The sequence below is a fragment of the Drosophila suzukii genome, chromosome 3 (genome assembly GCF_043229965.1).
Source record: "Drosophila suzukii chromosome 3, CBGP_Dsuzu_IsoJpt1.0, whole genome shotgun sequence".
Lineage (NCBI taxonomy): Eukaryota > Metazoa > Arthropoda > Insecta > Diptera > Drosophilidae > Drosophila > Drosophila suzukii.
The window spans coordinates 11,684,046-11,710,228 of NC_092082.1; the positions used below are offsets into that span (position 1 = coordinate 11,684,046).

The 26,183-nt window shown below is 37.2% G+C and overlaps 2 protein-coding genes across 2 annotated transcripts; both read left to right on the forward strand.

The window, feature by feature from the left end:
• Positions 1-154: 154 nt before the first annotated feature.
• On the forward strand, positions 155-9,743 carry LOC108012702 (fatty acyl-CoA reductase wat). The gene is made up of 11 exons (XM_017078130.4): positions 155-293; positions 692-1,065; positions 1,177-1,305; positions 3,502-3,621; positions 4,242-4,340; positions 4,805-4,961; positions 6,297-6,486; positions 7,234-7,377; positions 7,819-7,938; positions 9,141-9,404; positions 9,555-9,743. The coding sequence occupies exons 1-11, from the start codon at positions 269-271 to the stop codon at positions 9,664-9,666; spliced, it is 1,734 nt and encodes a 577-aa protein (XP_016933619.2). The 5' UTR covers positions 155-268; the 3' UTR covers positions 9,667-9,743.
• A 5,051-nt stretch (positions 9,744-14,794) lies between these two features.
• On the forward strand, positions 14,795-15,889 carry blanks. Its single transcript, XM_017078167.4, has 2 exons — positions 14,795-14,957; positions 15,101-15,889. The coding sequence occupies exons 1-2, from the start codon at positions 14,930-14,932 to the stop codon at positions 15,853-15,855; spliced, it is 783 nt and encodes a 260-aa protein (XP_016933656.2). The 5' UTR covers positions 14,795-14,929; the 3' UTR covers positions 15,856-15,889.
• Positions 15,890-26,183: the final 10,294 nt, after the last annotated feature.

Genomic DNA, 26,183 nt, shown 5'->3' on the forward strand with positions numbered 1-26,183 from the left:
GCCCGCATTTCGAAAAATATATATTCCATAGTACAGACACTCATACACACAAATAGATATAGTATAATTGGGTTAGCAAAGGTATATATCGTGTGTACTTCATATTAATATAATTGACTGACGGTGGGAAAATCTTTTCGATATATGTCTGCCGTTTATTGATTAAAATCCCAGTTTTTAGCCGCATTGAAATTGAAAACTTGTCAATGTGCTTTTTACCCTTGAAGTGAACGGTTCAATTTTTGGACAAGCAATACCATTTTAAAACATGCCCGAGGCAAATCCTAATAAAAGTGAGTGAAATTATTAATTTAATATAATATTTTTTAAAGAAATTTAGTATGTATTTACATGAAGATATATTGATATATCACTAATCCTGAAAATCTGAAGATAGTCGGCAAAAATGTGTGACCTAAATACAACGATTTATATACACAGGCATAAAGATATTTTTATAACAACTAACTTGATCTTTTTAAAATAGTATATATTGTTGATTTATCCATTGATTCAAAGTAGTATATTATGGTATGATATGATCTTAACTTCTATTTTGTCTCAAATGAATTTGCTATAAATTGGTCAGTTTTATATAAATAGCTTGTCAAAAGCAATAAATATTTTAATAACATCCTCCTAAACGGTTATATTGGATTTAATAGACCGGTAAATATTTGATTTTTAATAGGTTCTCGCAAGGCCTTCTCCTCCACCAGCTCTTCGCGACGTAGCAGCAATGGGTGTGCCAGTGGCCATGATGTCGAGGAGGAGGACGAGGAGGAGCTGGTCTTCCAGGAGGCAACCAGCAGTACAAGAGCAAACAGTGCCGATGCCGATGGGAGTGGTACACCTTTCACCACTGCCGCTGCTGTCAGCGAGACACCGGTAACGGATTTCTATAGCAATGCCACCGTTCTCATTACGGGCGGTACGGGTTTCGTGGGCAAAGTGCTAACAGAGAAATTGCTACGCTCGTTTGGATTGCGTAAAATTTACATGCTGATACGCAGCAAGGACAACATGAGTGTGCAGGAGCGCTTGCAGGGCTTTTTCAATGAATCGGTAAGTGTCAGGACAGGATGCGGGAGCCTATCAGCGACCCATCCCGTCCTCCGGCCAGGACAATGTCGGATAAAAAGCGAACCCATCCAAAAAAAAAAAAACTCCCAACAGATATTCAATAGGATGCGCGAGGAGATGCCACAATTGTTGGAGAAGGTGCATCCGATACGCGCTGATTACAGTGCCATCGACCTGGACATTGATTCCGCCGACCGAGCAATGCTCTCGTCTGAGGTCCAGGTGAGTAAGTTTTGTTGATGTTGCACCTGCCAGTCCCCTGCCACTCCCCCATCACCTGTTTCGATCCACTACTCCTCTGTTGGCAATTCAATCAATGGACTTTTTGTGTGAGAAACTTTCATGGGCCTTTGTTGTGTGTGCCTATCTGGATGGTTCCCCCGATGCCTGTCTGTTCGTATCTGTTTACACGCAAAGAACTATTATTTTTATCTTTGACGTGACCTGTAAGTAAAGATTATAAGTAAAGGTTAGGAAAGTAATATGTCCAGGGTTACTAACGGTCATAAATTGTTTATCATATATCTAGTTAAACTATGCTTTGTTTAATAATCTATATCATTTAATTGTATATATATATATACTTCTTGGTTTTGCTAGGTGTTATCATTAATTCACATCAAATATCCTTATCGAAGTATTAGTCCATAAGGTTTTTGAACAACTAGGGTATAAAAACTATAAAGTAGGTGGTGAATTGCTTAAAATAAGTACTTTATTCTAATGCATAGATTTTATAAGCAGGGTCTGAGAAAAGTTTAGGAATTATAGGAAATACTTATTAGAAAATTATAGGATCCAAGCGTTGCTAATAAACTAATTTTTCCAATTTCAGAAAAGTTATAAATGTTTTTTATAAGATTAGGTTTTTTTTGTTTGCTGCCAAATAATATTTCAATATAATTTTCAAATATAAGGGAATTGTATTGAGTTTTTTAACGTGTTTAAGTTGAAACATGAAAATATTTCTTATACAAAATATACATTTAGGAAATAAGTAAATTTTAAAACGAACTCCTATAGATTTTGACCAAGTGCCCCTCTGGTTATCGTAAGCTTCCCCTCGGCTTCCCCAGTTCCTGCATTACGTATACGTAAAACGTGGCATGCCAAAGGCAGGCGCAATGTTTACGACAACACCATCCATGCAGTCAGTTTATTTCTTTCGTTTCTCGGTCTTTTCCCTTATTTTTTTTTATTTTTTGCTTTGTTTTGCTGATCACAAGAGGCACAGGATATGTATGCATGTGCAACTATATAAATATATATATATTCTACTTTTCAACAAAAATTGAAAAAACCCGCCGCCACGTAAAACTGTGAAAATGTGTAGAGCCATGAGGCATCCTGGCGGTATTGCTCTGTTGCTCCTCCTGCTGTGGGTTATAAAACACAATATATAAATAAATGAAAATTCCTGTGCATGCTTCAAGTGCTCGGCATGCGCGAGCCATTGTCCTGCCATCCAGGAGCATCCGTATCCCCATCCACATCCGCATCCGTTAGTCGTTTTTATTTTTCCTCAGTTTCCCGTTCGGCTTGCAAAACATTTTGCATACAAGTCACTCAGGCCTGGACGGTCTGCTTAGAGTCCGGTAGCACTGTTTTAAAGTGAAATTGCTTTGTTGTCGATGTTCAATGCACGCGTGCCACTGCAGGACTCTTGCAACCGCGTCCTGTTTTCAGGACCCGTTCAGGTCCTCGCCATCTGCCACAGCTTCTTTTCCTGCATTTTGTGTGCTGACTTTGAGGTTATCGTAGAACGCAGGCCAAACATTCCCCAATGGATCGCTGTTTCGGCGGTGAGCAGTAACGAAAGAGATTTAAGTTCGGTACCGAAAATATAATCCATTTCAGAGTTAAAAATTGTACGAAAAAATATTTTTAATAACTTTTTAACATTGCTTATTTGACTTTCACAAAAAGTCAAACACCTTCTATTTAGCTATCTATTTTTTTGTTTAGGTTTTACAGTCCATCAATTTGTTTCATGCTAATAATTAAACTAAAGATATACCTATTTTATAAAATGTTTAACCGATACTAGATACTATTGAATATATAACTCCATAAAACATCTGCCAGTTAAAATAACCTGATATAATGTCACCCAATAAACTAAATAAAATAGATATTTAAAGAAGAATCCTCAAAAAAACCGATATACCAATAATATTTATACATTTAAAAGTGTTGGAAAGTAAAATAAGTTTATTGTACCCAAATTTCGTCACATGTACTGTACCCATTTAAAACTATCTTTTGACTTGCCATCACTAACTGTTGCTGCTTTGTATGCACATCTGTTGTGCATGTTGCATGAGCATTTCTGTGCTACGGGGTCCCTGTTCTTTTTATTCTCTACATTTTTAATATGCATTACAACTCGAGGGTCTGGTTTATCTTCTTCGCCCGTAGATTGTCTTCAATGTTGTGGCTTCGGTGAAATTCAATGAGAAACTAAGCGACGCCATTGACATTAATGTTCTGGGCACGAAAAAGATACTCGATTTGGCCATGGAAATGAAGCAGTTGAAGGTAAGCTGTTAGAAAATAAAAATACAAATTAATATGTTGAATATATAGTAAATTAAATTTACCTTTACAACAAATTTTGCCACTAAAATTAAGTTAAAAAATAACAAAGGCCAAAAACACATAAACAACTGATGTGTTTTTCGTCACTGAATTAAAACTGTAATGAAATTTGTCTGTGGGTATTTTTAAACAAACCTTAATATACTTTGGCATTCAGTAACGATTTCACGCGAGTTTAAAGCCGATTAAAGACACCCTCGAACATAGTATTCCACCCACCTATCATGGCTGGCATTGACCACGTATCCATTAGTGAAAATAAACAACGGTGAAATAAAAGTTAAATATTCGCATATCGCGCTTTTAAGTAACCAAAATACATAATTCCAATGTCTGTGAATGTATGCAAAAATATTTGAGTATGAATTGTAATATTTACGTCCTGTTTTCTCATTTTCTCCTTTTTTCCACCAACTTATTTGGATGTTGCATATTTTACGGCGTTGGCGGGCAAACAATTTCCAACACAATTCAATCAACATTCGACATGCGTGTTTCCCTACCGATTTCGGTGGTCCCCCATTTGCCATGTACCATCTACCATCCTCTTGGAAACACAGTCCTTCGTGCACATTTCAACACTATACTGCAACTGCAATCGCAAATTCATCAAGGAACAAGTGTACGAGAACGAAATTGGCTACGAAAAAATCATGCAGGTTGGTAATGCTCACATAAAAATGAAATATCACCAAAGAACACACAGGAAAAACTTGTAGAAATGCGGAAAAACACTTTTCGACTAAAATATATTCTGTAAATGGACTTCTTTTTAAGAAATCTAATTGCGATTTATGGAGGTTTTTTTGCTCTCATACTAAAATAAAAGTAGGTTCTAAAATTTAAGGTTCTATACGATTTTTAGGCTTAAAACCTTCTTCTATTTTAACATGTTTTGAAGTTGCTTTCGAAAAAGATCTTTATTTATAATATTTATAAGTCAATGGATAATTGAATATTTATATTTATATTTATAATTGTTCTAAGTAATTTTTTATAACTGTTTTACGTTTAAAGAGAAGTTGTATACTTAAAATGGTATACTAAAATCGGCATAATCATATTTAATATGCTATATGATAGTTCACTTAAATAAGAAAAGGGTTTACCGGTATTTCTGCAGATCTATCGCACATTCGACGACGAGACGCTGGAGAAGATGCGGCATTGTCTGATTGGCCAGATGCCCAACACCTACACGATGACCAAGAAATGTGCCGAGAATCTGGTGAATCATCGTGCATTCCACCTGCCGGCGGGCATCTTTCGACCGCCCATAGGTGAGTACTCAAAGAGTGGGTGGTTGGTGTGCGGAATATTTATTGCGGTTGCAGACCCGACTTCACAAACTAATTGTCGGATAATTAGCACAAATACCCAGGGGCAGGCATTGTGTAAACAAAAGCACACAAGTAACATTTTCAGCATTTCCTTGCATGAACATGGATCCCCCGGAGGATCTCTGGCGAAAAAGGAATATTTAAAATTTTGTGAAAAATGGCCAACAGAGTTGTCTTCATGCGATAGCAGACATATATATATATAAAAGGGAGGGGGTCTTGAGGTCTACCAGATAAATGCATGTGGAAAAAGTTTTTATATTTCGGGTTCTTCTATTTTTTTTTGGTGATTTCGTTTGCTTTTTTGTTGGTGCCACTGCCACTGCTGTTGCAACAAAACGCAACGTAACGTAACGAATGAAACGTAACAAAAAGTCAGAGGATAGCTGACTTGGTTTGCCCATCGTCTCAGTGCTCAGGGGAGGGAGGTTGGATATAGGGATCCTGGTTGCCGAAGCTCTCGAGGAACAAAGCACAAACAAATTTTCATTTATTTTAACACAAAAATGCCAAAGCATCGTCCTCATGCAGCTGCAACCTAAGCTGCCTGGGCAAACGAGAATGGCAATAGAAAATGACCATTTTCGGTTGATCTGGCATATGAAAAATACCCTAGCTTTGAATAAAGTAGTTAAAACTAAGTGAATTTTGTTGGAATTACCATTATTAATTTTAGATATTATTAAAAGTATAGATAAATTGGCTACATTTTTAAGAAAACTTCATGATTCCAAAGGTTTTAAATTATGCAATTTGTTTTTAGGAAGTTTTTAAGAATCTTTTCTTTTATATAATGAAAATACATCAAACAAACATTGTTAGTCTATTTTATAGAATAATTTTCTGGGTTTAAAAAAACCTCATATTTGAAAAGAAGAAATCTTTATGAATATACGCAATATTTATTTTAATAAATAATTTTGATATTTCTAAAATTCCATTTGATATGCTAACATATGAACAGCATTTACTTAGGGTATATTGTGAAAAAATCAAGTGCAAAACTTGCAATTGGGAGTCAGGCATATCAGTTAGCAAATAGGAAATAGAATGGGAAGTTCGCAATGAGTTGGTGGCGGTGGATGGAGATTGGTATAGGGATTGGTATAGGGATTGGGATCGGTGGCATGGAACTGAACCACCATTATCGCTTTGACGTTGGCTAAAATCAACAAGGAAACTGCCACAGTCGCCGCAGTAAAAGTGCACCTCCTTCGTCTGCGATTCTCGCTGGCCGAGCGAACAAAGGAGCCATTAATTCTTATTTATTCGCAGTAATGTCAACGTACAAGGATCCATTTCCCGGCTGGACTGATAATTTGTACGGGCCATCAGGTTTATGCACTTGGTCCGCCCGGGGACTCGTCCGTTGCATTTACGGCACGGCCAGCTGCAAGGCGAATATGGTGCCCGCCGATTATGTGGTGAATGCCATGATAGCAACCGCCTGGGATATAGCTCGAAGGTTAGTCCACAAGCACAAACATACAGCACACAGATACAGCACACAGATACAGCTCACAGATACAGCTCACAAACATCCTGCTGAAGCGGTGCCACAGGATGTGTAAAAGTTGTAAAGAGTTCCACTGAAATTTGGTTGCTTGCAAACGGCAGGAAGAAGGTGAAAATTTGTAAATACCAAGAACAGAGAAATTAAGACGGCCAAAGGTCGCTGAAGATAATGTCAAGGGACTGTAGGAGGAGTGTGGAGAAGGTCACTGCTTTCGAGATACAGATTGGCTGGTTTTATTTACCACCTTTATATTAATTGTACCATTTTTTTGGAAAATTTTAAATATTGAATAAGGCATTGATTTCAAAAATTTATGAATAAATGTACAATACATTTCGAGATACAAATTGATTTTTAAGAAATTTTTTAATATTTAATTGAGCATTGGTTTCATATATTAATGAGCTAATATGCAATACCCAAAACAAAATGAAACATTTTGTATATTAATTTCCTTGGTTATTATGTAGTTTAATGTTGTGCATTTAAGGTACTTCACAAAACGTTTTAAGTGAAAGCAGTTTTTATATTTTGTGGCATCATTACAAAATTTTTAATAGCTAAAATTTAATAACAACAAAGAGGGGTTCAGCCTTACTAGTCTGTTCGTACTTATATTACTAGTTCTTTTTTACGCATTATTAACACAAATATATTTTTTGTAACGAAATGAGGTCCCCCAATTTTTTCCGGCAGATTTAAGCTCCGTGAATCCAAAGCTGATGGCAAATCGGAGCTACCCGTGTACAACTACGTGTCCGACGTGAACAATATAACCTGGGGCCAATATATGCAACTGTCGCGCAAAGGATTCCATGAACCTTTCGACAAGGCGCTTTGGTGAGTTTAACCTACATACTCATATATAGTTCTACAATTCTATCTATGTGGTATTGAAATAAATATTCTTTATTGAATTTTTACCACCCCCGATAACAAAAAATCAACACGAACCGCTGCCGTATTGTATGCATGTCTAATCCAATGCTTAAATATTGCCGAATTTTTGCGAATGGAAAATTTATCTATGTTCTGCTAATACCTTGAAACAACGAAACCCAAACGAATTTCTGGACAAAAAATCCGGAAAAAACTCGGTTCAAACAACGTTTAAAACCAACGTACACACACAACTGCAAATACAAAACGTACTGGGGATTGCCAACTAAACCGAATCGAAACCAAATGCCCCACGAAATCGCTGGAATCGCTATATCCACGACCCATCGCAAAACACACATGGATGTATATATCCTTCGATCGACCGCATTATTGTCACAGGTGCTTCTCGTACGTTATAATACCATCGAAGCCTCTGCATTGTGCAATTGCATTTTTCTTGCACAATATCCCAGCTTATATTTTAGATTTAATTGCCATGGTCACCGGACAAAAGCGCATGTAAGTACACTCACACATCGATTCAGCTGCTCTCACACAAACACACAGGGACCAAAACCCTTTGCCACGCCCATCACCGCCCCCAAAAACCCATTGAGAACATGCTGGCCAAGGTGGCAAGGTGTTGGTGTGTGGGTTTCTGTGGGGTTGTCTACATTGAATGGATTTTAAATGGTACATGGAAAGGCAATTGAATGACCTGTTCAGGGTATCCATTGGGGACTTATTTTTTGACATCGATTTTGAAAAGGATAAAAGGGCAATCAAGGGAGATTAGCACGGAAAAAAATAGTGTATATTTATTATACCCTCCATAGATATCCATGCTATTCTGCAGGAAAAAATCAAAAACCTTACGATATTTATTTTCACTAACCATCATCACTTTAATACTGTTGAATTCTTAAAAAATTTTTAAACTTTTATAAATTTCATAAAGCTAGTGCTAGATATATTAATCTTAGTTATCAATCATTATTTTAAGAATCATATGGTTTTTATTATTTTATTGAATATATTATTTGTTTACAATTTAACTAACATAATTCAAGAGTAAAGACAGTTCGTTGTTTCCATCAAGTTGACCCTCTTGGCAAGCTTCTTAGTTTCTAGCGTATACGTAATATTTAACAAATTGCAATTAGAGCGCATTAGCCTCAGTATTTTGCCATTTATTTATGTGCATAGGTGGACCCAACCCAGAACACATAGCTCTCACCAGCTCTACCCAATAAGCAAACATATTGACAACGAGCTCTGCATCCTCTGTTCTCATTTGTACATCTTTTCCCACTTCTGGGATTTTTACAGAGAGAGAAACTTTCAAAGGGGATAATATTAATAATGATTTTAATATTGCCCATATTGACTAACTTAAATTATTTGAACTTTTAAAGAGGGCTACAAACTATAACTATAAACTGAAATATATCCTATGGTTTTAAGATGTATTCCTATTAATGCTATAAAAACATTTCAATATAGAATCGATGTTATATATAATAATATAATAATAATATTATTTAATATAAAATTTTTATGTTCTCTTTATAACCTTTTGTTACATTTTAAAGCGGGTATAATTAAGTATCTAGATTCTTAAATAATATTTATAGCCTCCTATATTTTGTTTTTATTTTTAGTTGATAAATTCTAATATTTAAGGATTGTATTCAGACTCATTTGGTTTTCGCTCTCTGCAGCTATGTCAAGGCGTACAGGAAGATCTCTCGCATAATCGACATGATGGCTTGGTTCGGATTGAAGGAGTGGCAGTTCGCCCATCGCAACATTGACGAATTGAACGAACTGCTGCCGGCGGAGGAGCGTTCGGTGCTGCAGTTCAACATTGCGACGATTAATTGGAGCGAATATTTCCGCTCGTACCTCAGCGGCATCAGGCGCTACTTCTTCAAGGATAGCGCTAACGATAATAAATTACAGCAGCGCAAAACTATTTATCGCAGGTGGGTCTGACTCTCCAGGTGGGCTGAATGGTTGGAAAATAAGATTGGCGGGGGTCCTTGGTCCTTTGCTAAGTAGTTTTTAATTACACTTTGTTTACTCCCTTTTTTGCATGCTGCTCCTGCTATGCATCTTTAACTGGACTCGCCCAGGATGCTCCTTTTGCACACGCTGTTGAAGACGACATTTGGTCTTTCATTAATTATGTGCATGCTCAAAGTTTATCTCAGGATTTTCAAAATTATGCCAAAGATTGCGCTCTGAATGGGTCTATAGTTATGAGAAATTATAATCAAAAGCCTTAATAAAATTTCGTGCGATTCTTAAAGCATATCTATGTATATCTGTTGTTTGGCATTACTCATACGCCATGTGGTTCGAAACTTTTGACTACTTTTTTCCCTTGCTGTTTCACTTCTTTTCGCGCTGACAGACGTCTTAGTTGGCCCCTCATGGTGCCAGGTATGTAGTATTACTTATATATATATATATTTGGCTGTCACGCTGAGGTCCGTGAAATATGATGCAATTTCTGGCGCGATAAAGTTGCAAGGACGCCACGATCTCGAAGCGCATCAAAATGTGAACTGTATGTGTTGACTTTGAGTGCGAGAAAGTTAGGGGTCCTTGTGGGTAAAGTTGCCAGATACTCTAAACCAAAGTGATTTACGGAATAAAGGATACTCAGCTAGGTTTAGAAGAAATATATTTTAAAAGGAACTACATTTTCTTGGGTTTTATAAGAAGGGTTTAAGAAGACGGTGTATATTAGATACATATAAAATTAAACAAAACAGTGGAGTTGTTTTTTTTTTGGAATTTTAAAAATAATGTAACTAATATATTTTTAATATTCCCTATTTTTAATTTTTACAAAACAACGTTAAACTCTTATATTTTTATTGTGCAGTCACTATAGTATCTCCAATGGAGTTATAATAAAAGCCCTGTTTAATAAATCATCAAGCAGCAATAAAATTCTTTAGGGTATTCCTGCATTAACAAACCGCTAAAATATTTTGTGTAGTTTCGCCAAGAAAGAAATATGGCCAAAAAGTGAGCGTAAACAACATGACAAATACAAACACACACCTACCATTGGCAACATATGTAAGTGGGTATGTGTGCGCGGGGGCCATATACATATATAATTTTAGTTAAAAGTTTTATTTCTCACATATTTCATATTCTTGGCTGGAACTTTTTTCCACCTCGAGCATTTCCTTGTTTCATATTTCATCCCGAAAAAAGAAGGACAAAGAAAGAGACAACACAAGAAGCGTATTTCCCAGTGAGAGAAAGCGAGAAGGGCGCTGCGGCGCATTCATTATTGTGTAATATTTTTACATTATTTTATTATAAATCAACAAAATGCACTCAACGCGGCAGAACAAAAATAAAAACAAAAATGAGTTAAAAAAGTTGCGTCTACGTCGACGCCGACTGCGGAGACTGCAACTTCTGCTGCTGACAGCAGAAACACATTAAACGTCATAAAATGCACAACGCAGCGAAAAGTCGCCGACAACGAGGGGGCATTCGGGCCCTTTGCCCTTATAATTTATTTTTGCTTGAATTAATGTGAATACTTTTTACCACTTGGCTGCACCGAGTTGCCCCAGCTACCTGATAGTGGAGCATCCAGTTCCCAGGCTGTGCCTCCTGATAAGGTAAGTGCTGCAGGAGAGCCCCGAAAAATACTTAAAAATTATCATAAGTGCTTCGGGAGAACCCCAAAATGCGAGGGTAACTCACATCAGAGTTGCTTGTTCTCTACAAGGGCATGTAGTATATCCATTCCTCCTAATTTAGCATTTTGCAACACTTACATTCTTGTATAGGGGAAATATTACAAATATATTTTAAGTTTCAGTATGATTATAGGTATTTTAGACCTGATTTGTTGTTAACATGGAAATCCTGAGTTTAATTTCTGTACTTGTGGAGTTCCATCTTTAATAAATCTATTTAAATAAAGAAAATACTGACCTAAATTCTAAATCTGTTTAAGACACCTGTCTTAAAAACATATATTTATAGTAGTTATATTCTAATACTCATTAAATAATCATATGACTATTATAAATATAAGTTTTAACTTGTCATGTCAGGCTAATAATAAGCCAAATAAACCATCATTGTGTTGAAAAACCCTCCTATAGAAGCGTATGTTTAAATACGCATCTGAGTGAATGCCTTTTCTAGAGAAATACCATATCAACTCTAATTCCCGGGCTTCACAGTCAGCTTTGCATAATTAGCACGGCCATGCCAGTCGACGAGAGTTGGTCAGAGTGTAGCCAAAAATGGACCGACCAGTGGGAAATGTGCATCATCATCAGCTGTCAACTGCCAGCTGCAACATGCTGCATGCGGCATTAGATGCGAACATGCAAGTTGTGCAGCGACTGTTGATAATCAAGTCAACATTAGAGAATATCCGCTCATGTGGACAGCGAGCTTCGCCGGACGGGCAATGCGGCGTATGCGCAATATTCCCCTTGCAGCAGAAGAAGCACCAGCAAATCTGGTACAAAACCAATAAAATTATTGAATGGAACCCAAGCATAAATCACAAAAATTCCTCACAAGCATGTAAAGAATATTTAGCATGTTGCCTGCTCGCTTGTTCTGTGTATTCTTGCGTTCATATAGATTTTTAATTTAAAAGAACCTGAACGAAGGTATGCCCGAGCACCTGTGACCAGGAAAATGCCCTCGAAAGGCCATTAGTTGTTTGTCCAGGCCTAGCCTAATGTCCTCTTGTCAAAGTCCGCACTCAGACAGGGGCAGGACCCTCACACTTACAGAGGAAGAGAAGGACATTGAGAAGAAAATCTTCTCTTACTAGAAAGTAAGAGCAAAATGTTCTTGAACAGAATAAGCTAATTAAAAATTTGACTACGTTTTTACAGAATAAAATATCTCACATACTTTATATTTGTTGGGTAGTATGTTTAAATTTATTTGTCATAATTTTTTCCTCACACTCACAAAGGAACAGAGGGACATTGAGCAGAAATTCTTCTTTTACTGGAAAGTAAGAGCATAATGTTCTTGAACAGAATAAGCAATATACAAATTGCAATACATTTTTACAAAATATAATATCTGACAAACTTTATATTTGTTGGATATTATGCTTAAATTTATACTTAAATATTTGAATATTATTCGCTATAATTTTTTCTCAGTGTGACAGGACCGCCTGTGCATGCAAAACGTAGCAAGCAATAAAGAAGATTTGTGTCGCCGTCGCATTTTGCGGATACATTTTTACCCCTTCACGTTCTCTACTCATCTGTTACTTATAGTACTGTCGTTTTTTTTTGCAAATTCTGCAGAAAATCTCGGGGCAGAGTAAAAGTCAAGTTTGGTTTGGGCTAATGACCACAGAATGGCTGCTGGCTGCAGTCACTCAGGTTGGTCCAAGGGACAGGTACAGACCGGGTTTTGTTGGGATTTTGCATATGTAACTTGGCCGGAAAAGGATTGTGACAGGCAAAGGGGCAAAGGGAAAGTTTCTGGCCATATTTTGCTCAGGTGATGAAGGGGCCCTTCAAAATGATGACCGAAAATTAAATGTGTTGACTCATTGTTCATGATAAAATCATATTAAACAAGAATAAATTTAGATTGCTTGGACAAATACAGCTGTTTTCCATTTATAATATGTAGTTCATCTTTTAAATTATTCAAAACGCATTCTTTGTTTTTACTCTTCGTAATCTATCCAGATAATTAACTATTCAACAAGAGTTTAAAAATAAATTGACCTATATTTGGGCCAAAAGGCAAGCGATGGTTCTGATTTCAATTAGGGCATAATGCAATTAAACTCCCACCGTTCCAATTAGTATTGTGCAACATGTGGCTCACATCCACCCAAACATTATCGATTGGGTTTCCTCTATACCTTCTGGGGCCTCTCCACTCCCTTTTTGAGTACCAGTCCACGCGGTTCCCATTAAATTCTCAACTCAACTTTCAACGTTTGCTCCCCAAAGATTACCGCAAATGCACAATGGTAAAATAATCATAATTGCATATAAAATGTTAATGGGCAATGGACCACGACCCAAACGGCAGCAAATGTTTGGCCAGCTCCTCGCCCTGTAAAAACCAAAAAAAAAAAAATAAAAGAAAAAAGAAAATGGGAAACTTTTTAATACACCAAAGGACACATTTGGGCCCCGCTTTTCCACTCCGCCCATCGAATGTGCGCGCCGCAAAATGCAAAAACAATTACGAAAACTTTGTTGCCGGGCACAGGAGCTGGGAAAACAAGGGAAAACTCAACTCCAAACCAAATGTGGGAAATTTCCCAAGCTCAACTTTATGCTGTTTTCCTTTCGCCCCCCAACTGGCTCGTTGCTTGTTGCTTTTTATTGGTTATTTGTTGGCATCTTTTCAGCGTTTTTTTTTTTTACTTTCGCTGTGTGGATTTTTGCTTTCATGTTTTCATTGCTCAAAAACGGGGGGGAGTGGCAGTGGCCAACACTTAAATTTACATAATTTCCGCTCCAAGTCACCAATGTAAAAGCTTTGGCCAGGATCAGCTGCTCTTCGTCCAAAGGCGGACCTCCTAATTTTTCCCCATTTTCCCTATTATATTTTTTGGTTTTTGCTCTTTTAAAAGCGCGGAAATGTTGGCAATATTTTAACGCTTCTATTTCAGTTGAATTTTGCCCCGTGTTTTCTGGACCGAGCCCTTGTTTTTGTGGTAGACCCAACACGTTGCTGACTTTTTGGCCTTTGGCAAGTGCACGAACCAAAAGTGCAGTCCAACTTGTTGTGGCCCATAATATACCGAGGGTAACTTTATAGACGCTAAGCAATTATGGCCACGCCAACTATTTTACCCCCTTTCCCAGTTTTATTTTTTGGCCTTCAAGGGACGTGAATTTTGTGTCCATTAAGTGGTTCAATGCTAAACGGTTGGTGGTCCTGCGAAAGGGAAAGGGTAGCACCCTATCGATCAGTTTGACCATTTCAAGTGTAAAAAACGGCCCCGAGTGATAGAAGCGTTTAAAATAAAAGCCGGTTCAATTGGGCATAGGTTTGTAGAAGTGTTTTTGAATGCCGTGTTTAGCCACCAGTTTTGGTTTACTAAACTTTACCTAGAACTATGTTTTAGAGTCGAAAGTATTACACCGACATTAAAAAAAATAAAAAAAATACTTACTAATTTACTAACTTCTAATTTATATATTTTGTACATCATTTTTCATTTCATTTTTATAATATATCAATTTACCTTACAATATACGTTCAGGCCTGGGCTTGGTGTATTTATTTCGATATTATGTAAGTGTTATTAAACTAAAATAAAACAACCGATAACCATTGACAGTATCGATAATCGAGTCGTTATTTTCTTAACCTGTCACGGTCTTACTAACTTACTAAATATGATAGTCATTCTTTTTTGACGTTTTAAAAGGGAGAACGAAAAAATCTAACCTTATACGGAATATTCCGATTTCCTTCTTAATAAAAAGAAAACGAGAAAGCGGATTCGGCCATAATGAATAGCCTAACACTCCTTGAACCAGGTAAGAAAATAATGTGGCAGTATCCCGACAGACGGTTACCAAAAATTGCGAAAAAAGTATTCTCGATTTCTTAGATATTAACAATAAAAAGTGTTAGACTTGTATTCTCCGTATTAAGATTTATAACCATATTCTTGATCTAGATTCCATCGATAACTCATTTGCAAGGCAGGATGAGGAAATCAAAATTGAAGCTGAGGTGCCTGCTTCAACCTCCAATGTTGAACTAGCAGAGATTTCTGAAGAGGAAACCTCCTTTGAGGAGCAAACCGATTCCGAAGATCTCAAACAATGGGTGAAGAGCCTGATTCCCAAGGATGCCATTGCGGTGGTCAACGAAATCAAGGAAATGTTTGTCAGCAACAAGACCATAAAACGCAGTCATGATGGCAAGATCACGGCCCTGATGACTATCAACACGAAGAAGTTTGAAGGCGATGGATTGTCGAAATATGCGGCACAGTCAGCTGCCTGCGAGAAGGCTTTGCGCGATTTCTTCTGCGGAAAGCTAAACACTCAAACATGTCAGGAAGAAATACCAGTACTTAAACTGGCCTCATTTGCAATTCATAAGCTGTACGAGGAGTGGCAGATCGATTATAAGGCCAAAATGCAAACTCTCATAGCGATGCCAAGGAAGCCGTTAGTACGCTCGCAATTGCCCGACGACTGGAAGAAAATTCATCCCACTTCGGTTCTGAAATATATGCGCCCGTTCACCATCTTCAATTATTTAGGATACACTGGAGTATTTCCAAACCTACTTTTCAATATGGGTACCAAAGTGGATAACCAGGAATTTGAGGCTAATGGAAGCTCTAAGAAGAAGGCACGCCGCAATTTGGCCGTGCTGGTGTGCAACACACTATTTGAAACCGACTTCATTGTAATCCGTTGAATGGAAAATAAAGAACACCTTTTTAGTACTCAAACCTGCTGCAAGTGAAGCATTTTTCAATCAATGTTAAACTCAAAAATAACTTATACGTTATACATTATAAATACATGGCTTTATATAGTTCACCTGAACTCTTAGCAGAAGTTTAGCATTGCTGTAGTACTGAACCCTTTCTAACAAATTTTAATTTAAATCTTTTCTCATTACATCCCCCAGAACCAATCCAATTATTTGCATTCATATTTCAGTCTTCCATTTTTCCCCTGTCATCATAGAAAGACAAACAAAAAAGCGACCCAACAAAGATCTTGGATATTGAATTTAATTAAAAATGTTCATGACAGTTCAGCCAGCTTATTATCCTGTCACACTGACTGAGCAGTGCAAAAAAAAAAAAAACAGAAAGGGTTGTAAAATGAAAATGGAAAATAATTTTCACAAACTTAATTGAATTCGAATTGGAATTGTTCCGCTGGAATTGCAAGTTCTCTAGATAGACAGAAAAGGGACAACGAAGAGTGGTGTTAATTTTATTACACGGTTCATCAATATCCAGCTCACTTCCGATTGGGTTTATTTATGGTTATCCCTGGGAAATGGCTGCCCAGCCCCCTTTAATGACAATTAACATTTTTCTAATGGCCGGCAATTAGAGGGATCCCGGGCTTTAAGCAAGATTTATTCGAGTGATGGGGGACCACAGCCACAAGTCGAAGAAGCCAAGTTCTCGCACAATGTTGGCCTTATTATTACATTGTTTATGAGAGCGACTTCGCCTTGGCTTTCTCCCCGTACAATTTATTGTTTTGTGTTGTGTTGTTCTTGTTGCTGGCTTGTTTTACAAGACCGTCTCGCCATGTTTACTAGTATATGTCCCAGCCAGCCTCCCAAAAAACCCCCCGAAACCACCCCCCAAAACTCCCCAAACCACTCCATTTTGAGGTCGCAGCATCTTGCGGTTCGCCTCAAGTCATATTTCCTTATTATCAGGGCGGTTTTTGGCTTTGTTTTTTCGCCGCCCCTTGACTTTTTTGCGGCTGACCTTACGAAAAAATGGAATTATTAATGGCCTCGTCCATTTGCTGCTAAGTGGCGCAAATTGTGTGTTTGTTTATATCATTTGGCAGGCCAGGGAATCTTAAAGATTTTCTTTTTTTCGAGATTCTTACGGTTACTTTAAGTAAAATTGACGGTGGCAGTCAACTGTGTGGAGAACAGTTTATGGAGCGCATTGAACTGTGCACTTTGTTAATGACCCTTAAAGTTCTAAGAAAAAATAAAAGTAAACATTTTTTATGATGGGGATATTGGATGATATATTTTGGAGATGCATTATACACTGGCATTAATAATAGTTCCGAGATATTTGTATATAAATCGTCAGTAGGAAAATAATACTTTTCCAGTGTAAGCTTCTTAAAGGAAGGTGGAACTATTATTACAAGAAACCCCATTTGTATAGTAGCTCCATAAATCAAATAGCGCTAATTAAAGTGAACTAATTAATAATAATCCTCGAGCTTTAGTCCCCCGAGTACCAGCTTAAAGTATCAGTCATCTTTACCTCCTCTCTTGCATAACCTGGTCAATACCTCAGAAATGGCCAGCACCTTTCATATAGCGGTAACACAAGCCTTGCGTAACTTTCTCCCCGCCCACTTTCCTCAGCCCGCCCCCATTGCATTAATTACCGCATACTTGGAGAGCATCTGAAGGGCGGAAAGGGCAGGAAAATCTGTGGCTGTGCTAAATTGCACTTCAAAACGAGAGCAGCTTCACTCTGGATAAGGATGTGGATGAGGTTTTGGATGTGGATGTGGATGTGGATGTCCTGGATGTGCGGCTCCTGTGACTCTACCTCGATTTCTCCTGCCCCTTCGAAAGTCCCTGTCGTAAAGTGTTTGCACGTGAGTTTGTGGGCGCCAACATGCGCTGATTGAGAGTTCCTGCCCCCAAACCCTTTGCACTCACACATTCGCACTGGGAAAAGGATAAATGAAGGACGACGCTTAGATCTGACGTTGAAAAAGAGAGCAACCAGCTCAGCATTACTTTCTTCAGCACTGAGGAAAATATAATGAACTACAAATTATTACAAAGAAATAGTTTAACAATTTATCTGTACTTCAGAAAAGAAGCAAAGCCTTTTAGGAGTTATTGAAAATCGACAAGGAAATTTTGAGATCCTCTTTAAATATAATTCTGACAACTTTTTTATATTTAAAACCCAAAACTTATAAAATGATTTTTCAAAATATATAAATATGATATTCTTTGTAACCAGAAATTGCACTTTATTAGATAAGAAACCTTCAAACATTTTCTTTCTGTGCAGCCCTGCATTTTTTGTTGCGCTTTTTTTGAGGTTTCCGGCGTAGTGTTGTTCAAGCGCTTTGGCAAATATTTGATTTTAATTTTTCCAATTAATTGGTTTTCCATCACAAATTTAACGTCCTACCAGGTCCGATTAATCTATTCTTTTTTACCCACCTCACCTTCAGGATTCAGAAAAAAATGCATTCTATTTGCTTGTTTTCTCCTGTCTGACTTTAAATGTCTGACTTTAAGGGAGACCAGAACGAGATCGTGGTGTAAACACAAAAACTTTGTCCTGCAACCGCAAAATGTTGGAGGCGGTGGGGGCGTGGCAAATGTCAACTACAAGAAAATTGTCACTAATGAGTGGTAAAAAGAGCGAGTTGAGAGCAAGGACGCTTTGTTTGCATAGGCCGAAAGAGCCGGAAATTGGGGGAAAAACTGAGGGGCAGCTGGAAATTCTATAGAGCGAGTGTCATGGCGTTGGTTCACTGTGTACAGTCAATATTGGCAAATGTGTCCGTTGCACTCAGCTTTGAGGTGGGCCCCAAAGCGAAAGGGTTGCTGCGGCTTATGAGCAGCAAAAAGCAAAAGGCCAAAGGGCAGAGGATAATGAAAACCACGACAAAAGCGCAAAAGTTACCCAGATGCCAAGTAGCCAGGAGTCCAGAGGAGGACCTAAAGGACACTGGGCAACCAGGACTCACACACATTCGAAACATTAACAGCGAAATTATGCAGGAAAAGGTGAAGGTATGGGTGCAAATGGTTAAAGGTTTCGGTAAACGATTTTTAAATTGAAAGATGCAATGCATTTTTATATACCAAACCCTTTATATAAACCCTAATAAATATATTTATAATTTATAACTACTTTTTACTGACAAAACTTATATTATAAATTTAATAAAATCGTAAAATATGTGGGGATCCTATAAGATCACAGTATAATAGTATAATATCTGCTTACATTTAAACCCAAATAATATAATATCCTTATCAATATTAAAAAACTTTATTAAATATTTGGAATATTTAAAAATAAACCTCATATTTGCTTATTTACATTTAAGAAAGGATAAAATAAAATTGTAATTATCAAAATATATTGAATAGTTCTACAAAAATTATTATTATTTCAATATTTTCTGTTTTTATTATATTACCATCTTTGTTTTTACCATTAGAGCCCCCAAAATGGAACACCCAGTGATGATTTCCGTGAAAAACTGAACCCCTACCCAGAACTCTTGTGTTTCGTGTTAATAAGATAAGCATGCAAATGCCCTGCTCCAGCTTCAATTTTCATGCCCATCCATCCGCCCTTTAGTATTTTATTCAGATGGGGAAAAGAAAAGCGCTGGAGAGCGCTGAGCAGTCAATTAACCAGCCGAACTGAGCTGCAGGTGGATAACCATAACCCAGACTTCGGGATGCGGGGCAAAAGCAGCTCTGCCGTTCATCATCGTTTATCTTAATAAACCGCGCACTCAGTCAGACATTAAGCTGGCGAAACCAAAAAGCAGCCAAAAGTCCTTTTTGAAAATTGCTTAATTTGCAGTTGGCACTCGCAGCCAGAAACAGAGTGGGAAAAATCAGATTCAGGGGGAACCACTGGGAAATGTGGGCGTGGCAGATTCACTGCAGCGTTAAGACAAACTTGAAGTGCGGCACGTAAAAATGTTGATAAAACGCACAAAGCCAGTTGATGATTTCAATTTATATTTCCAAGTGGAACTCATCTTTAGTGCTGGTCGGAAAAGCGTGGCATTTCCCAGCATTTTCCACCCACCAACGCCCCCCTCCCCACATTACGCGTTACATGTAGCGAATTTGCTGAAGCATATCACGTGCAACATAATTTTTCCAAGCGACTTGCCACTTGCAAGTGGAAGTAGACAAGGGCGTGGTAAAGGGGGGTTCAGCCTGGCGACTGACATGAATGCTCCGCGTCACCCAGGTCCTTTTTCCCCCTCTCCCCGCTGAGGATGTGTGGCATTATAAGCGTGAAGTAGACTAAATAAATTACATTTGAGCACCAAAGGTGTGGAAACACTGGAAAAATTAGGGAACAAATCAATTTAAGAAGGAAACTCTGCCTAAGTGTTGGAAAATTTTGGTGCTGTAAGAGTTAGTTGATTAGTATTAAATTAGTATATTGCAGATTTATACTGGAAAAAAAATAGTAACAAAATGTGTAATAGCTTACTCATTATTTTAATTTTTTTTATATATAATTTTGTTTTTTTGAAAAATCTTCTACAGGAAATGAACCAATTTTAAAATAAATGTAGAATACTTTTCTAATATTAAAAATGAATATTAAAAGAGAACACTCTCTTTACCATTTACGTTCACTTAATATAAGACTTCAGGAATTTCAAATTGCATTCAAATAACATAAAATTGAATCTTCAACAGACAGAAAAGTTTAACCTACATATGTACAAGAGAAATTTATACTTTTATTTCCATCGGAATGCACTTGGCCACCTTTCAAATGTCGTAAATATTAAAAAGTAGTTAAAAAATGCAAATAACCATAAAATAAGTTTAAAAACTTACCACCCAAACCTTATGCAATTTTTACGTTTTCCAACTTCATTCGTATTTAAAGTTCTCATCGAAGACAGGACCACGCCTACTTCGCAGCCGCCTTCTCTTAACTTCAACTTCAAGTTGAAGTTGGGAATGCATTTGGTCCTGGTAAAAGTTTTTGGCAAGCAAATGGAGCAGGAAACAGCTGTCCCTTCATATCTTTTGCATATCAAAAGTATCGACATAAGGAAGGGAGAATATGGGGAGCAGGATAAAAAGGACATCTTTCCAGCACCCTCACATTCTCTCCCTTTTGCACTCTATTGTGAAATATATGCGAAGTTTGCCAGGGACAGAGTGAGACGGCAAGACACGCCCAAAGACGCTTGAAATTGCATTCGACTTTCTTATGCCGAAAAAATGGAACAGGATAGGCGATATCCAGGATCGAAAATGTCGTTACTCTTGTAATGCCTTTGTTTTAGGGCAACACCTAATAAGAGGAATACTAAAATATTAGAAGGTTCCAATCTTTCAAAAGGTTATCATGTAAAAAGTTTTCTAATATTTAAAAATACAATTTATTGTAACTTATAGTTAAAATATTTATACCATTTATTTATACCGAAATTAAGGTATTTCAAATATAACTATAGTTTATAGATAACTAAATATAAATATTTTAAATAAATTATTTTTAGTTAGGCTATCGAAACGATTTACTGTTTTTAGAGGTGAAATACTACGGGATATACCAAAGGGATAAAAAATGTCCTCTATTATGAGAGTGAGAGTATGGATGGGTGTGCGAATGTTTGCCTAGATGAGTGCAAAGTTACATTCAATTTATATGCACTTGCCGAAAAGTTTACACCGAAAAAACTTTTAGCTGGTACGAAATCTAAACATTTTGTTATCGCTTTGATAATGGACTTTAGATTCCCGCCCCCTAACACACACACACATATGCACATTGAGAAAAGGACGTTTATGCATGCATGTATGTGTGTATTTTTGCTAGACTTCCGGGAACATTGTTGTATTTGTAGATTTCCCGGCTGCTGTAGTCAAAGTTTATGGCATTGAGGACAATTGAATTGCCGGCACGAATTTACGCCAATTTTTCACTACTTAAATGCAATTTGCCAACTTAAAATGCTGGGGAAAATATCAACGTAAACTTCAATTTTTTAACACTTAACAAAAGGCATTTATGCGTCCGTTGAACTCGAATAAAATATAAATTAACGTCTTCTCCATTTTTCAACTGATGGAAAGCATAAAAGAGGATAAAAAAGTTTCGTACGAATTCTAATTAAAAGTGACCGGTGATTTTATTGTGCAATAAAAAAACTCAAGTGCCAGGCGATCAAAAACGCCAGCCTTGACTTATTAAATTTGCCGTGGGCTGAAAACTTGTACTTTTTCAAAGGAATTTAGCTACAACAAAAAGAAAGGGTTGCTCCATGAAGCATGAAACAAAAGCAACAGCAATGCATCGATTATGGAAAGTCAGACATCAAAATTAATAATCTCAGTTCGCAGCTATGCAGCGGAAAAATGCCAGACGACCGAAATGAGTTGCTTTGAAGTTTTCCACTGCAATAAATGCAGCCCAAGGCAAAAGATGCAAAGAAGAAAGCACGCAAAAGGGAAGAGGGAGGTGAAGAAAGTGGGTGTAGCAGTAAAAGAAGGAAAGGAAAGTGGGAAGCATTTTTACCATCATCATCTCCATTTCCAGGATGAGTATCCTCATCAGCGGCAGCTTCATCAATGTGGATTTTATTTCAGTCCCTCCGGGGAACATGCAACCACCTCAAACTCACAAAAAGAGAAGGAAACTCAAAAGAAAATGTTATAAAATATTTGTAATACCCTTTCAGATCTTTTAATTCAGATAAGGTAGTACAGCCATGAGAATCCTCGACAGTTTTTCTTGAGTTCTTAGATCGGAAGATCTTGTAAGGAAATAAAATTTAGAGGAACTGTTGTTTCTGCTTACTTATGTATATCATATCTTGTATAAAAGTAGGAACTACTATATAGTTTAACATTAATAATGAGTGACTCTTTAATCTAAAAGGTGTTTCCAAATGCAAAGGTAATTTATAGTTAATCTAAAGGTTAAGAAAGTATCGGTTTGCTTGATAAACATGACAAATTAGAATACCTTTTGCAAGGATATAACAAGAAGTTAAAAAACGGAACTAGCAACAGCGGACTGCAATTTAGGTAGCGAAAAAACAATGGAGCATGGCAAATGTTGTTATTGCCTTCAAACGATGTTCTCAGCAGTTTGCCTTATTTTCACCATTTTCCCAGATGGAAGCTTATTAGACATCGGAAAACTTGCCTCTAGCACTAATGCGCCAATACACTGTACCAACAAAACGTAAACCTGTTAAAAAAAGGTATGGAAAAAAGGTGTAGAAATGAGGATTTTCGTTACCATTCGCTTTGGCGTTTTAACGATAGCCAAAAGGAACTAAAAGAAGTATTGTTATATCTATTATATCCGATCTAAGATATGATATTGCTTTATTTCATTTAATAAACCTATAAGTCCAAACTTAATTAAAAATTGCAGGAAAGTCCAATTCTATTCCAATGTAAGCCTTTTAAAGGATTTATTTCTTATATAAGAATTACTACATTTTTCTTCATCCAGGGTTTTTATATATTCCATGGTACAAATACGTAACTTTAAATGTAGGTAAATATTTAACTGAATAAATATCCAAGGGACCACTGTAGCTGCTCCATTGCAGCTTCCCCGAAACCCCCCTAATTTTGGATGCTCTCTTCAGCGGCGCTGCTCCGCTTGCATATTACTCATGTGTGCCTGGGGCAGTGAGTGGGTGGTGGGTTGGGTGGTTTGGGTGGATGGGTGGTGCAGACCTCATATGGTGGCGTATTATGCAGCTGCTCCTTTTGTTCTTGTTGCTGGCCCGTGGCTGGTGCTGTACGTTTTTTAATAAATTATAAATTTCTGCAAATATATTTGCAAGCAGGGATTACATTTATCCCATTGCCATTCCTCTTTACCATCCGTTTTTCTCATCTTTTGCATTTCACAAGTTTTTGCCGAGGCCCCAAGTTTGCGTTACCCCGCCCACTTTCCAAAAAACCCCACATATGTGCTTTTGTATGCACTTTGGAATTTTGTATTCATGCTTAAGTCACGTTTCGCACATTTGTTAAGCGAAGTTCTTAAGGCGATTGCAATGCCGCCACTATCCCTCTCTGTCTTTTTTCGCACTCGGTGTGTCTCGCTCCCTCCTGTTTGCAAACGGAAATTATGTGAAAAGTCTTAAATTAACTAAAAGTGGCAAGCGAAATGCCAGGATATCGTTAGATCAGAGGGTTTTTTGTGGTTGCAAATATTGCGTCTATCTCAGAGATAAAAGAATGATTTTTTTAATCAATCACAGGTCCTTGTTACTCACATCTTTTTTTACTTCAGAAAAGGTAAAACAACATTCAGGATCAAAAGAAGACACAAGAAAAACCCTTAGGTGTATAACAATGGGGTAATGTTAAAATTCTTCCTTTTTTAAAACATTGTTAAAAAATGACATGTTATTATTTAGAATATTTTCATCACTTTGTAGGCGGATTTTTATATTGCTACGCAAATAAAATATTTTAAATTTAAATGAAATATATTTCTGAGCTCGAAAATAACAAAATATAAGCTCATCAATAAATTTGTATTAAGAAATAAATAAAATATACATATTCCTGCAAACAAGAATGCATGAAGTAGAATTTGCATGTTCAAAACAAAAATTCCTTAAATCCAGCAGAGTTTCACAATAAAAATGTCATTTTAAAAATGATATATGTGGACTCATACTCTCTTTTCATGCACACCACATGGAAATGTTGGTATGCATGTGCCATTAAAATCACGTAGTAAATTTTCTTTCGTTAAACTTAAGTCGCTTCCGATAATTCGTTGTGAGTGAAACATTTTCAAAGGTGAAGTTTTTCCGCTTTTTTCGGAAGCCTTATATTTCTTGGCTGCATATTAATATGAAATTTGTAGCATACTTTTGAGCGACCGTAAATGTTTTTTTTGTGGAGTATGTGGGGTGTATTTTATTAAGAGAGCCATAAATTTTTAGCACTGCTGACAGTTTTCATATTTGACTTTTCCTATGCATGTTCAACAAAAATTGCTACCCCAAAAAATATGTGGGGATGAGGACTTTGGCGTGTTTTTAGGGGATTGAGGGTTTTGGGATTGGGATTGGGTTCTCCACCTGCATTTCCACCAAGTTGAGGAACAACTTTTCGTCTAAGTATGTCTTCGGGAATGGGGAGAAATGTTTTGCATATGAAATGAAAGTATTTTTGGTATTTCCCTATCAGTCGAGAACTTGCTTTATATATGTTAAGTGGGGAACGGATTGATTTATTGCATCTGGGGAATCTTTTCGATACCAGAGGGGATCTTCGGTGAAAGATATATCTTTTAGGAAAAGATGCTTTGTTTAGATATCTGTTTTTGTGATTTTGGAAACGAAATACGTCTAAGACTTTTTCGATGATACTTAAAATCTTTTGGTTTTAAGGTTTTCCAGCATAACATTAACTTATTCGAACCCTCCACTCGACTTCACCTTCTTCCATTAGCCAACAATCCAAGTAACGTATTTATCAGCAGCTGACAAAGTGTGTCATTCATTCTTTCAAATTGACAAGCCAGAAACAGAATCCTGCTGCGATTTCGAGCACGGAAGATTTTACCATTCGAATCTCAATCAGGGGCGCATTCAATCACACGCAGACATCCAACTAACACGGCCAAATAGACGCACAAATATTTACTGAAATTTATTTACTCCCTTTACGGGTGTCGCATTGAATTACTTACATTTCCATGGGGCTGTAGGGGCTTTTTCGACAGCACGAATCGAAAACTTTTCAACTGCAGCTCCAGTTGCAAAGCTTCCAGAAAAGTTTTTACGCCATTTCCGGCGTAACGACATTTTTTGGCCAAATTGTGTGTGAAATTGAATTGCAATTGTCAATAATTCGTTGCCAAAAATGTATACACATAGGTATTGAATGCATCTTATATACTGAGATTCTGGCAAAGTTGAGTGCGTGTGCAATGCGATTACCGAAAAGTTGGGCCCAAGTTGCCAACTTATTTTGCGAAAAGGTGCCCGGGACTCTAATTAAAATCCACCAGTTCCCTCAACTTGATTGAATTCTGTAGTCCTCGAGTACCAGTTCAATTTTCAACAATGTCTCGCTCATCTAAATCATTTTTCTGCCTTTTCCCATTGCTGCAGTAATAAAAACCAATGACATGTGTTAAATTTATTTATTTTTTATGTGCTCACAACTAATGTCATGCACCAAAAAAAGAATGGAAAAAAGTTAGAAAGACACAAAACACATTGAACACTGGAGGTCCAAGGCAGCTGCAACAGCTTCGTGCCCATCCAAAGTGGCACGTACCG

What these genes read in the sequence shown, in the direction of transcription:
- LOC108012702 (XM_017078130.4), top strand. Translation starts at nt 269, where the DNA reads ATGCCCGAGGCAAATCCTAATAAAA. An exon ending in AGGGCTTTTTCAATGAATCG is followed by an intron (nt 1,066 to 1,176) that starts GTAAGTGTCAGG and finishes AACTCCCAACAG; the next exon opens with ATATTCAATAGGATGCGCGA. An exon ending in CATCTTTCGACCGCCCATAG is followed by an intron (nt 4,962 to 6,296) that starts GTGAGTACTCAA and finishes ATTTATTCGCAG; the next exon opens with TAATGTCAACGTACAAGGAT.
- blanks (XM_017078167.4), top strand. Translation starts at nt 14,930, where the DNA reads ATGAATAGCCTAACACTCCTTGAACCAG. An exon ending in CCTAACACTCCTTGAACCAG is followed by an intron (nt 14,958 to 15,100) that starts GTAAGAAAATAA and finishes TTCTTGATCTAG; the next exon opens with ATTCCATCGATAACTCATTT.